The following is a 15,359-nucleotide window of genomic DNA, read 5'->3' on the forward strand; positions in this document are numbered from 1 at the left end:
TACTTTGAAAGTACTATTGCAGGCTGTTTAGGCTAAGTAAGTTATACAAGTTAATTGCTAGTTGATTATATCATGGTCATATCAATTACTATTATATTTTTATCACATGAATATACATTTTGGCCTAATATGTATAGATAGATAGATATGAATCTAGGGAAAACCTTATAATAAATGGATCCATTTTATAAAAGAAAAATCAACCAGAAGTATATGGAAAATGAGGCAGTATATTTTAAAATGAGAATAAATAACCAAAATAACTGCAAAAAAAGATAGAAGATTGATACATAATGATTTCAGGACACTGTATAGTTATTAATACTCTACATACTGGTGTAAACAGAAAAAAAAATCAATGGAACAGAATGGAATCCAGAAACAGAGTCAAGGTATAAAATTAATGTCCAATAGAGGTGCTACAAAATACAATAGGCAAAAAGCCAACCTTTCCAGCAAATGTGTATATAATAGCTAATTTTAGGAGTTGACATGCTAGATTTAGAGATACCTAGAGATACAGAAGCATTATCTATTTTCAGGTACTAAGGACTGGTCACCCAAAACTTCATGTGCTTGAAGCTAACCTTACTCACTGTGGTAAATTTATCAGGGAATGAAAACTTTAATAAATGGAGCCTAGAGCAAAGTCACTTAGTCACTAGGACATTCTCTTTGAAGAGACAGATAGCTCTCATGGCACCTCAGTTAGTTTTGCTTAGTTTGGATCTTATAAGGAAAAGGTATTGGCCACTGGAGGTTTGCCCATGCTCCAATGCTATATGGACAACACAAATTGTACATGGTGGACCTGGGAGAAATGGCAAAAAGTATGATCATGGGGCACTGGGTGAAATTCCAAAATAATCAATAAAACATATTATGTTAGAAATATGGCTGTCACTGTTAACTAAGGAGATCACAGACACAGATGCACACATGCATGCACTCAAGCACATGCACATAATAGGAAAGGCATCTGTAAAGGAAAAAGATAGGAGTGGGAAATAAAAGAAGGTATGGTGAGTGTAACCAGAATGTATTAAATATGAGAAACTGTCAATATTAGTTTCTTAAAAGTTATATAAAAATTATACTTTACATTCATATCATAGAACATCAGAATTAAAACTTAATCTGAAAAAAAAAATAATATCCAAAGTCTACAAAGGAGGCAGCAATGTTTTTTCATGCAAAATATGGTAAACTTCTTTGAATTATTCATCTGAATGGAAAGGTAAGCAAAAAGAAGGTTGTCTCTGAAGACTGTCTGCTTTTGAATCACTTTCCTGAGGAAGGAATGTGACCTTGCCTTAGACTGGGCCCAAGGTGAAAGCAGTCTTGGGTGGCTTGACCCCACTGAGAAAAACATCTGTAATAAGACTGAGAGGACGCATTTTGGGCCTGGGATTAAGGACAGGGGCTGGGGTGGCTTGGGGGCAGAAAGTGGGGGAGACATGATAGGGGGTTGGAGAGGAGACAGGCAAGCTGAGTGAGGATGAGGAAGAAGGCTGTAAGTTCAGGCCACGAGCAATGCTGCTTTCTTCTGTAGGGCAAAGGATCTGTAGGGTTTCCGGAGGATTATGCCAAGGAATTCAACCCTCGAAATTGATACCCAGAAGGCTTCATTCTTATTCTCCTTTATCTCTTTTCCCTCCTGTTTAGGATAGTTAGGTTGTAAGGAAGATACCTTTGTTTAAAAACTTCATTATAAAATTTAATTGTTAAGAACCAGAGCCAACACTTTCCCCTATCTGGGCTGCACGGTTTGGCCTCAGAGGAAGAGGATGCCCTTAGTCCTCATGAGATGGGGTGGGTTTGGGGCGGGTGTGTTCTGAGAAGGGGAGGCTGGGAAGGGGAAGAAAGTAGGAGAGTGCATCTGGGAGGAGAAGAAGGAGGGATCTGCAATAGGGATGTAAATAAATAAACCATTTAACGAGAAAAAGTTAGGCTATTTTCAAATATTTATAGCTTTGTTTGCCAACTGGTATTTCCCAATAAATAGCAACCCTTTTCTGTTTCTGCCAAGTGAAGTTGAATGCTTTACTCCTCCTGTGTTTAAGTATTTACAAGTACTCTTATACCTAGAATAAAAGATTATGTACTTGAGATGCTCAAACAATGTATTAAACATGGACACACAGCTCAATCATTACCCATTCATATTAGGATAATCAATCTAAGGGCTGGAGATGGCATAGTATTTAAGAGTATGAACAAAAGATCAGAGTTTGGATCCAAAGTTGAAGGCTTACAGCCTCCTGAACCACAGATTTCAAGGGATCAGATGAGGGTTCTTTTTTTTTTTTTTTTTTTTTGCCCCGAAATGTCCTCCAGACCCACATTTATATATCCACAAACAGATATAAATACAGTCAACAAAATTATTAGAAAAAGAAAAAAAATCAATCTGCAACTTAAATAACAAAGCAAATTAAACATAAGGAAACTCAGTGATAGAGCCCTTACATAGAATGTGGAAGGCAATGAGCTCAGTCCCCAGCAACGCGTGCGCGCGCGCGCGCACACGCACACACACACACACACACACACACACACACACACACACACACACACACACTAAACAAGCATGGACTATATATTTAAAAACTGGAGAACAATGCAAAATTATAAATGTAAAGTGTGTCAAAGCTCAGCAATACTTCTAAGAAGCAAGGCTTTAAGAAAAGTAGAGCATTGTAAGAGTAGTACACATTCTTGACTCAGCAAAATAATAAATACTGTTTGCGATTTAAGACTTAATTTTAAGAAAGAGAGCATTAAGTCTATTACAAGAAAACACAGAAACAGAGTTCGTGAACTTAGGATAAATTAGGATTTCAAGGAAAACACAATAAAAAAAACCAAACAAACAAAATTCAAAACAAAAACCAGGTTAATGTTTTAAGATCTAAGTCTACGTCTGATCAAAATGAAGGGGACACTTTAATATTTATCTTGCCTATTGTAACAAAAAGCACTGAGCAAGGTACACAGAACACAACCCAGCAGGCAAGGAAAACTAGAAATAAGGAAGAATGCTGCAAACACCAGGACACCAGAAAAGAAATGGTATGAACCTTTTCTCTCCTTTAAAACCTAGACTGCAAAAGCTCAGAGAGGAGCAACACTAAGCACGTCAGCACCAATGAGACAACCCTCTATTGCAAAAGGCTGAGGAAGCATCCTCACACATTAGTCTCTAAGACAGCAAGTCAAACATACAGAGAGAAGAGCACCCATTCCTCAATCTCTAAGTACTGACACTAAAACTGAGGGTCTGAGTATCTGTAGGGAGCCATGCCAAATTCTGTCATGTTAGAAATCCCGTGCTTAGGCTGCACGAGACAAATCGAACCAGGGTTCACCTGAAAGAGGGAGTGGGGATTGAAAGTAGGATACAGAGACGGGAGAGATATGAGTCAAGTCTGGAAATTTCTGATCAAGACTCTCTTTAATGTGGACAAGTAAGGATATATATATAGGAAGGTCAATAGAATCTATTCTAATCCCACTCTCCCTAGGCCCCAGGCAAGAATACAATGGTCTGAGTAGCTCCCTGTAAGAACTTCATTGATCCTCTGGGTGGTTCCCAGTGGGTACTTCCCTACTTCTTTCAAAGGTAAATAGTCCAGGGATAGCCTAGAACAGAAGACCTTCTCCAGCAAAGGTTAGCAACTCGAAGGTCACAGCATGCAGCCTAAGCACTGGATTTCCAACATGGCAGAATTTGGCATGGCCCCCACAAGTATCTGTGTGGAGTCCCCGACTACTGAGCCATCTGTGAAGTAATAGGTAGCAAAATATAAATAGGGACCAGAAACTGAAATCCAGTCCAAACAAAAAGGAATGCTTATCATGAGGCAGGCAAATTATGGACTCAATTGAGAAGGGACCTAATGAAAACGCTGCGAAGAATGACAAAAGGAAAGAAGAGGACATGCTCAGTCCTGAAGTGATTTGGTGGGCTTGGGTGGGTGGGTGGCTGGGGTTCCCCTTTTCTGAGGACTAGCGGATAACAACGAAATAAAACTAGAAACAAATAACAAAACAATCTCAGAAATATACACAAATGCTTGCAGACTATAAAGATAAATTTTAAAAGTTCCTAAAATCAAATGATTTGAGCACACAACACAATATACCATGTTCTCTGGAATACTACAAGGAGGGCTCTAAGAGGAACTGTCTTATTGTACATGATATAAATACTATGAGAAAATTTTATAAACTACTGAAAAAAAAGTCACTATCAAGTAGATAAGGAGTATCCTAAACTTGAAAATAAGAAAGCAAGATGTTCCAACAGGGAATACAAAACCATGTTTAAAATATCAAAGAATCCCTGATTTCTTTCTCAGCCCAATTATCATTTGTATATAGGAGGTCTAAAGATTTTTTTGAGTTAATTTTGTACACAGCCACTTTGCCGGTGGTGTTTATCTGGTATAAAAGTTCCCTTGAAGAATTTTTGGATACCATTATGTATACTATCATTACACCTGCAAATGGTGATACCTTTGACTTAAGCCTCTTTTAGTTGTCTTATTGCTCTAGCTACAACCTGAAGTATTATATTGACTAGAATAGAAAGGGTGGGCAGCCTTGTCTTGTTTCTGATTTTAAAGGAGTTATTTTGAGTTTCTCTCCATTTAATTTTATGTTGGCCATTGGCTTGCTGTATATTGCCTATACTAGTTTACATATGTCCCTTGTATCCCTGATCTCTCCAAGACTTTTAACATGAAGGACTGCTGAATTTTGCCAAAGCTTTTTCAGCATCTAAGGAGATGATCATGTGGTTTTTGACTTTCAGTTTCTTTGTATGGTAGATTACACTGGCGTTTTTTCGTATGTTGAAACATCCCTGCATCTCTGGTTGAAGCCTATTTGATCATGGTAGATGATCTTTTTGATGTGTTCTTAGATTCAGTTTATTGAGTATTTTTGTATCAATGTTCATGACACATTGGCCTGTAATTCTCTTTCTTTGCTGAGTTTTTGTGTGGTTTGGGTAGGTGTCCTCATAAGATATATTTGGCAACGCTCCTTCAATTTCTATTTTGTAAAATAGTTTGAATATTGGCGGTAGCTATTATTTGAAAGTTTGGTAGAATTTTGCACTAAAACAACTTAGCCTGGGCTTTTTTTGGTTTGGAGACTTTTAACGACTGCTTCTATTGGTCTATTTAAACTGTTTACCTGATTTTGATTGAACTTTGCTAAGTGGTATCTATCAGATAACTGTCCATTTCCTTTAGATTTTCCAATTGTGTAAAGAACATTTTTTTAATTTTTTAAATTTTATTTTACAATTCTTTATTAAACATTTTTTTATTTTTTACATATACATTTATATTATTACATGTTTATATAATAAACTACCTAGAGAAAGAAGAACCGTGATACAATCAGGAATTATATAAATGTTACAGTCTTAGTGTTTTGGCTATTTGTATTTTACAGCCTAGAAGAAAACATCTTTCCTATCTTGGTGCATCTAAAATTCTGAATGTAGATCAATCTACATCACATCTTGTCATAAACTTAAAACATCTATCTATACCTAAAAGCATCTTAACCCCTAAACAACTAAGCTTCATTGTGAACCTAAGCTAACTGTTCTTTAACTCCATCAGAGACTTGAGAAGGAATAAACTTGATTACCTGAATATGCTGGGAGTGCAGGTTAGTAGCTTTCCAAATGAGAAGATGACAGAGACAGTTTTCTACCTGAATAATCACCCAAAACTCTCTATAATATATATATTAAATATAATATATATGCCAAAAAGATACAAAGAAATAAAAAAGAATTTTCAAAATATATTCTTGGTCTAACTGGATATCTGCATGTAGAAGAATGGAAATAAATTTGTATCTATCACCCTGCACAAAACTCAAGTCCAAGGGATCAAAGACCTCAACACAAAATCTGACACACTGAAACTGATAGAAGAGAAAGTGTGGAATTGCTTTGAACACATCAGCATAGGGATCAACTTCCTAAACAGAACACCAATAGAACAGGCACTAAGGCTGGCAACTAATAAAATGGACCTCATAAAACAAAAATAGCATCTGTAAAGCAAAGGACTCTGTCAATAGCACAAAACAGTAGTCTACAGAATAAGAAAAGGCTTTTAGCAATTCCACATCTGACAGAAGGCTAATTTCATAAATATATAAGGAATTTAAGAAATTTGATATCAACACCATACAACACAACTAAAAAATGGGATACAGATATAAACCAAGAATTTCCAACAGATGAATCTCAAATGTCCACTTAAAGAAATTTTCAACATCTTTACACAATCGGGGAAATAAAAATCAAAACTACGCTGAGATTCCATCTTACACCTGTCGGAATGGCTAAGCACAAAAACACATGTAATAGCTCTTGGTTGTCAGGATGTAAAGCAAGGGGAATATTGCTGATGGAGATGATGCAAGCTTGTGTAGCTACACTGAAAATCAGTATGGCAGTGTCTCAGAAAACTGAGAACAGATATACCTCAAGATCCAGCTATACAACTTCATGAGCGAGAAAATTATTGCAATAGAAACTGACAGGAATCTACAACGGTAACCCTAGTAACCAAGCATGCAGGGCTTAAATGTGGCCATCCCCTACAACCAGGCAAGATTTCCATTGGAAGGATTGGGACACAAACCCAGCCACACAACTATTAATACAAATCACACAAGTACAGATTAGAAAACACTGGACTTTTATTAACTCCAAACTGTATTTAGCTGAAATTTAATTTTCCATCTTCATAATGTATTTCAAAAAACTTGGAATATCCACAGAAATAGGTTGCAGGGTCTGTCTGTGAACAGCCAGCAACTTCAGTGAGCTTGTAGTCATAGGTAGGGATGCCAGAATACATCGGACCACAAAGTGATAGTTTAACAACAGATGCTTATTTTTTATAGTTTGGAGAACAGTCAAGATCAAGGTGCCAACAAACTCAAACTAAATCCTAATTTTCAGGCTTGCTAGATAGCTGACTTCTCACTGTATGTACTTGTGGCCTTCTTTGATGGGTGAAAAAAGAAAAAAGTGATATAGGTAATTTCTTCATCTAAAGGCATTAATTTCATCACGAGGATCTTACCTTTCTGACCTAACCTTAACCTAAACCTAATGAACTCCTGAAAGATCCACTTCGAAATAGCATTAAATTGTGGTCTAGGGCTTTAAATTATGAATCTTGGAGGAAGGCAATGTGTAAATACTTAATCTATAAGTGCAACTTGATTTAAAAAACGGACTCTAATTAGGTGAGATGATTAAGGAAAAAAAAACCATCCTGATTATAGTAGAGCAAAAAAAAAAAAAAAAAAAAAAAAGGAAAAAAATCATAAAGGAAGTAAGTCATGCAAAGATAAAAGTAGAAACTACAGTATGTATGTGTTCTAGCCAGAAAGGCCAACTACTAGCACCCACGAGAAGGCAGAAGATACAGGCAACATATTCTCTTATAGCTCCAGAAGAAATCAATTCTCAAACAACACCTTTTCTAGGGAATTAATAGTCTGTTCTTCTACAACACCAACAATTCTGTGGTAGTTTTTTCATGACAGAAGATCTAGAAAACTTACTTTCTAATCATATTTAATTCAATATCCATATAATGTTAAAACTTGTCTCCTTTAATATCCTTTAAATTTCTAAAATGTTCCAATAATTTCTGATCATCACTATTTTCTTTTTTAAAAACAGTATTAACATTACCTTGCTTATATATTGTAACTATCAATATTAACCTGGCTATAGCCTCAAATATATTTTTCCTACTATATCATAATACACATTCTTTAAAAGTAGAAACTAAATATTGAATACCTTTAGTATTCATTTTACATAATATATACCTACATACAGTAGGCTCATTGATAAATTCTCATTTGGCAAGATAAAATGTCTACAATTTCTTCTTATATGTTAAGCTATCCTAAACAAACAGGCTAAAAGTCTAGTGTGATTCCTTCAAGATCTCTGTAGTGATTGCTCTTAACATTCAACTACAATCTTAGCCATACTCTCATTTCCTAATGGAAAAACTGCCAAAAGACATTAACTCTATGAATGGAAATAACATTCAAAATATGGTAAGAATCACAAAAGAATGTTATTAAAGGACTACATTAAAATTGTTGTAAGAGCAGACATGATTAGAAGTAAGTTTACTATTTATGTTTGTATTATGCGCACATTATTTCTTAAAGTTCAGTTATACAACATTTTTATAACCTTAAAAATAAACATCATAAAATGATATGGATGAGCAACATACCTGAGTTCTCAAAATTTCACTTTTTGACAACTGCATATCTCCAGTCAGTTCTTTCACAATGATGCCCAATGGCTCTAGACGTTTGCTGAAGTAATTTGTCATTTCAGCTGCCAAGGCTTTCATCGGAGCAACATACACAATCTGTACCAAACAAACACTGGCTGATGAATGAGCAAAAACTACACCACCATTTATTTCACAGTAGCCAATACAATCACAACTTATTGTGAAATATGATTCTAGTTGCTTCCCGTGAAAAATGTTAATGATGATATATGGGCAGTGGTTATCTCTGCTGGAATAAGCGTGTGGTTACTTAAATAAATAAATACTGTCCTTTAAATAAGAGGACAGTAGAATTTGTTTACACTGACTCATTACTTAGAAAGTAGGTTCTGTTTCAAATCAAAACATATTTTCATGCTTTCCCAAAGAGTAATGGGATTTTCAAAACAGAAATAGGGACTACCATTATAGCGATTAAGTCAATCAAGAAGCATTCTTTGTATGACTTCTACTATAATAAATATCTTGAAGAATTCCCAAGTTTCATAGTATGGAAAGCTTATTTTAACTTCTATGACTTAAAAAACAGTCTGACTTGTAATCTCCTACCTTAAACTCATTCTTTTTAATAACACCTTGTTGAAAGTGTTGGCGGATTTCATGTAAGACTGTAAGCATCGCAATATTGGTCTTGCCAGCTCCAGTAGGGGCACAGATCAGCATATTCTCGTTGGTGTTGTAGGCTGTCTCAAATACTATAGACTGGATTCTGTTGAGTCTCCTCATTCCTTTAAAAACCAACTGTCCAATCTAAAATAAGAGAGGTATACGACTCAGTGTAAATAAAATGTAAATGACTCCAGTTCTAAATATAAACATTAAATCTCTATGATTAAAAACATAAGACTATGAGAGAGAATGGATGGTTGTAAGAACGTTATACTATGTAACCAAAGCTCATTTTATCCTCACAATCATTTGCCTCTGCCTCACAGGTGCTGGGATAACAAGTGCAGGGATAACATGTAGAACACTGCCGTCAAAAGATTTTCTTCAGTTTGTCAGTTCATCCTGTATGTGTACACAGTCAAGAAAGTATCGCAACTACAGCTCAGTTCTAATTGGAAAATTACCACACACTGAATATGAAACTATGATTCTAAACTTAAATATATACTTATCTTTCCCCAAGCACAAAACAATGCAAATATGTAAATATAAAATAAAAATACATCTTTCAAAGTTCAAATCATTTGCCACTCATATCATGACAGTCTAAACTGAAGTTAAACCAGGCCTGGCACATACATGTAATCCTAGCACTAAAGAGGGTGAAGCGGGAGACTCTTAAGTACAAGGCCAGTGAGTGTACAGTGAAGCTCTTCTTCAAGAAACCTTTAGAAAACAAAACAAAACAGGAAGCCACCTGGAGACAGAAGTAAATAGGAATTCCTATTCAATTATTCAGAATGGTTTTCAATATTTTATGATTTAAGAACAAACTTTAGAAGGCAACAAATTGAAAATAGTTTATACTACAGCATGGAAAGTTATAAGGACTTTAACGTTATTTAATATTCTTCTTTAATACTCAAAATCATTCCATATTGTACCATGATTACATCTCTTTAGTTAAAGGTAACAGAGGACACAGGCACAGCCTGCTAGAAGTTCCAGGCAATAAACTGGAAACAGTTGGAAACCAAAAGAGGTGGAACATGCTAGATTTTTTTAAAAATTTTAATTTATATTTTTTACTTTTTATTTTTTATTGATAATATTCATATTACATTTCAATTGTTAGCCCATCCCTTGTATCCTCCTATTCCTCCCTCCCACTTTCACCCTATTCCCCTCCCCTATGACTGTGACTAAGGGGGACCTCTTCTCCCTGTATATGATCCTAGGGTATCAACTCTCTTCTTGGTAGGCTGCTATCCTTCCTCTGAGTGCCACCGGGCCTCCCCATCAAGGGGATGTGGTCAAATATGGGGCACCAGAGTTCATGTAAAAGTCAGTCCCCACTTTCCACTTAAATGTGGAGAGTGTCCTGTCCATTGGCTGGATCTGGGTAGGGGTGTGATGCTTACTGCACATACTGTCCTTGGTTGGTGCCATAGTTTGAGCAGAACCCCTGGGCCCAGATCCGCCTGTCAGTGTTCTTCTTGTAGGTTTCTAGGACCCTCTAGATTCTTCTGTTTCCCCAATCTCCCATACGTCTCTCCCCTAGAGTCCCATTAGCAGGCCCTCACCTCTATCCCACTTTCCTGGTAAGTGAAGACTTTCATGGGACATGCCCCTTGGGCTAGTGTCCAGAAATAAGTGAGTATATACCATTTAAGTCTTTCTGCTTCTTGGTTAACTCATTATGATCATTTCCAGTTCAATCCATTTGTCCACAAATTTCAGAAATTCCTTGTTTTTAATAACATATAATGGCAAACCTATCAGAATTACACCCAACTTCTAAGCAGAGATCATAAAAGCCAGAAGGGCCTGGACAGAGATCCTACAAACCCTAAGAGACCACAGATGCCAGTCCAGACTACTCTACACAGCGAAATTTTCAATAACCATTGATGGAGAAAACAAGATATTCCATGACAAAACCAAATTCAAACAATACCTATCCACAAACCTGGCTTTATAGAAATTAATAGAAGGAAAACTCCACCCCAAAGGGACAAGCTACAACCAACACTACACAGGAAATAGGTAACTACACCATTGCAAAAACACAACCACACAATCCCCCTATGGTAACCAACATCAAAATTAAGGGTCTTAACAATCACTGGTCATTAATATCTCTCAACATCAATGGACTAAATTCTCCAGTAAAAAGACAACAGACTAACTGAATGGATGTATAAAACAAGATCCAACATTCTTCTGCATCCAAGAAACACATCTCAGCCACAAGGATAAACATGCTAGTTTTAATAACAAGTCAAAAAGGGAACTTTACACAGCTTCAGAAGTTCATTCAGAGTCAATCCCAGAAGTGTGGCTTGATTCTTGGTTCAAAGTACTCTGCTCCCAGAGAGGGGTAGCACCAATAATAGTACATAAACCACAGCTCAGGAAAGAGAAATAAAAAATCTGTATGTTCAATAACAATTTAAGGCACAAAACTGGGGCTGGAGAGAATGAGCAGTTAAGAGCATACATTGCTCTTGTAGAGTACTAGAGTTCTGCTCAGTACTCGTCAGTTGGCTCACCATGTCATGTCACTTGAACCCCAAAAGATGGACAAGGACACACACACACACACACACACACACACACACACACACACACACACACAATATGGATATCTATCTATCTATCTATCTATCTACCTATATCCATATTTACTTGGAGATAATAGAAATAAATGTTTAAAATAAAAGATCAAAACTAAATGAAAGAGAGAGGAGAATATACAGAAAGTTTGTGGCAGTAGCACTGACAGAAGGAGAAGACATGTAGGAGCACCAACTCTTCTTAGCACTTTCCCTGAGCAGCAGCATAATGGATTTTTACAAAGACCCAGAGCAAGTAGTATGGGGCTATCTGCTGGAACCTGGCCACTATGGGACAGAAAGCTGAACTCAGAGCTGCATAGTATTCAGCAAGGGAGAAACCTAGTGAAGTCAGAGTCAGTCTCTGCATAGGAATAGAGACTCATGTTCTAAGTGGTATGCCAGATAGTAAGAACGACTGTCTGGGGTTGGAGTCAACTAAAATTAATCCCAAGAATTCTGAATATAAACTAGTCAAACAGGATTTGAAAACTAAATAGCAATTCATAAATAACAGATTAGTGGAGAAATCAAATGCGACATTAATAAGAATTCTTAAGTAAAGGAAAAGGAAAATTCAATGTCAGAAACAGTGGATTTTTAAAAGGTAATATTTTAAGAGAAAATTTCTGTATTTGAAACCAATACTGATATCAAATAAATGACTATTTTATCTTGTTGCCCAAAGAAATCTAGAAAATCAAAACATAACAACAGATGCTATAAAAATTTGTAATTGGAAAAGGCTGATTGAAAGGCAGAGAGATCATATGTCATCATCAAGGACAAAGGAAGCATCATTACAGATAGAAGAATGACAAAAAACACTATGATCCCTCTATGGAAATAAATAATGAACTGCGCCTGAACAAACTGATGAAGAAAAAAAATGAGTTATTTCAAGAATGAGAAGAGCAGCATCACTATAGATGCTAAAGATGCTAGACAGATGGTGGAAAGCATCATGAGCATCCTACAAAAATAAATTATATGGCATAAATGAACTGGGCATGAGCAAACTAGAAAACATTTGTGGTGTGTGTGTGTGTGTGTGTGTGTGTGTGTGTGTGTGTGTGTGTGTGTCTCCCCTCTCTATCTCCTCTCTCTCTCTCTCTCTCTCTCTCTCTCTCTCTCTCTCTCTCTTTCTCTCTCTGTGTGTGTGTGTGTGTGTGTGTGTGTGTGTGTAAAACAACAAAAGGAAAAGAGGCAGTGATTTGAGAAAGAGCAAAGGATGGAAATACATAGGACAGTATCTAGTGGAAGGAAAGGGAAGCTGAAATGATGTAATTATCTCAAAATTTAACAAAACATTTTAAAAAACTGGTATCAAATAAAACACCTATGATTTTAAGAGACTGTTAAGAATTTAGAGAGTGTCAAAACATATAAAGTATTTGTATACAGAGTAATGAATTTCCAAGTTAAAGTAACAAAATAAGAAGTTAATTTTAAAAGAAACAAAAGAGTTTAAAATTCCTTTTACCAAGTGAAACAGATGACACACACAGAGACATACACACAAGCACAGACAGTGTCACCAAATACTGGGAAACTGAAATAGTCTCCTTAGATTAATGTTCATGAGCAGTATGCTATGACTGGATTACAAATCTATCTTACATTCTAGCTTAAAAACTTTCAACGTTGGTTTGTGGTGATATTTCAGTCAGTAAAACAAATGCCTCAGAATCATTACAACTGGAGTTAATTCTTAACATAAGTTAATGGTAACATAAACTTGCAACCATAGTATGAGGAGGCAGATACAGGCATATCCATGTGGCTTGCTGTTCAGTCTACTTGGTGAGCTCCAGCATAAATAAAATAAAATAAAATGCAGTGCCTCCACATGCACACAAAGGCATACACACTCCCATATACATAAGCACATGCACATGCAGGCATACATAGTCACGTATATCCTAGCACACGCAGAAACAAATACCACCTCCAAAGAAAGGAAAATGTATCTTTCAAAGTTTTTAAACAATGTTTTATCTATATATTATCTATAGTAGATATGACCCTTCAAGATTGTTGTTTGGCATGGGTCCCACCACCTGTGAATTGGTTTCACATCCCATGGGCTGGTCCAGGAGCTCCTTGCTTTCAAATGGACAGACCTCGAGGTCAAAGGTACCAAGGTCCTGTTTCTTGCTCAGGGGAAGTACAGAGCCCTCAGGATGAGGCCTGAGGCAGGGGTGCTAGGCCAGATTCCCAGCCTCTCTGGGGGAGGTGGAAAATGAGGTTTCCATGGAGTTTTACAAAACAGGTCTTTTAGAATGAGAATGCTGGTATCAGAAGGCAGGAGACTCGGGAGCCCCACAAGCTTGTGATGATACCAAAGTGTCACAGCTCCTTCTTTGAGCTGCGGAGTTAGGCACAGCAGAGGAATCAGGCATATGTCCAAAACCTGCTGGCAGACAGTTCCAGTGAGAACCAGGCCCAGCAGTGCTTCAAGGGGATGAGGGGAGGTTGGGAGTGGTGTTCAGCACAGAGCCAGCAGTTAGCAATGGAGCAGGTGCCAGAAACTGCAAAGGCAGTTCTGCCAACACTGCCAGGAGTCCATCTCAATAAATGGAGTTTCAGATGATCATAGTGGAGGAACTGTGAGCATGACAGAGAGCCTGAGCAAGCCAGCCGACCTTTATTTATAAACCTTGAGCAGTGGGAGGGGTTTTAAGGGTGAATGTATCTGATTCACTATGGCTAAGGGTGCCAAGATACTTAATCTACATACAGTGATAAGAGTACTTATTTACATGCAGTAACATGGGCCCTATCACAAGAAGGAAAAACAATATTTAATTATCCTATGTATGAGGGTTTCTAAGTATGAATAAAGATCATTTGCTATAGGCTAGGATCTCCTCAGCATAGTGTGGGGGACCTCTAAGAATTCCCTGTGCTTGAATAAGTTCCTTATCAGGAAAGGGTTGGGCCTGTAATCTTCCTTGAGGGCTATGTGACACTCCTTACAAAATCTGGGGTTACTGGATCCAGTGGAGTGTGAACCCTGCTGAGAAAAGGGAGTTCACCTTCACAGACTGAGCACAAAATGGCTATGCAGAGAATTCATACTTCAATCTAATCCAGCAAAGTCCTACATATCAATGTTTGAAGATATCTTTCAAGACAAAATATAGTACAGAGTACAAAACCCTGAATCTGTTAGGTCTCACTTTCTCACCATTTTTTTTCCACTTTATTCAGATTACATCTCAATTGTTAGCCTCCTGCTTGTCTCCTCCCGTTCCTCCCTCCCTCCTTCAACCTATTTCCCTCCCATATATCTGTGACAGAAGAGGACCTCCTCCCCCAACATACGATCACAGCCTATCAAGTCTCATCCTGGTAGCCTTCCTATTCTTTCTCTGAGTGCCAGCAGGCCTCCCCACCAAGGGGAAGTGGTCAAATAAGGGGCACCTAGTTCATATCAGAGTCAGCCCCCACTCTCCACACAACTGTGGAGAATGTCCTGTCCGTTGGCTAGGTCAGAGTAGTAGTTCAACATTTACTGCATGTATTGTCTTTGGTTGGTGCAGTAGTTTGAGGAGAACCCCCGGTCCAGATCCACCCATCATGATGTTCTTCTTGTAGGTTTCTAGGACCCTCTGGGTCCTTCTATTTCCCCATTCTCCCATATCTCCCATACTTCTCTCACCTAGAGTCCCAATAGGAGGTCCCTGCATCTATCCCAATCTCCCAGTAAGAGAAGACTTTCAGGGGATATCCGTCACCATTTCTTCATACCTTTTCAATG

At 37.3% G+C, this 15,359-nt stretch overlaps 1 protein-coding gene across 7 annotated transcripts in view; it reads right to left on the minus strand.

The window, feature by feature from the left end:
• The window catches only part of ASCC3 (activating signal cointegrator 1 complex subunit 3), a 264,221-nt gene that overhangs the window by 203,440 nt on the left and 45,422 nt on the right, over positions 1-15,359 (minus strand). For all 7 annotated transcript variants that reach the window (XM_084776931.1, XM_084776925.1, XM_084776929.1 and 4 more), the window contains 2 exons: positions 8,922-9,122; positions 8,307-8,447 (listed from right to left, as the gene is read on the minus strand). In XM_084776931.1, the coding sequence (XP_084633057.1) occupies positions 8,307-8,447; positions 8,922-9,122 (342 nt within the window). The remainder of the gene's footprint in view (positions 1-8,306; positions 8,448-8,921; positions 9,123-15,359) is intronic.

Source organism: Acomys minous (genome assembly GCF_964271855.1).
Source record: "Acomys minous genome assembly, chromosome: 3".
NCBI lineage: Eukaryota > Metazoa > Chordata > Mammalia > Rodentia > Muridae > Acomys > Acomys minous.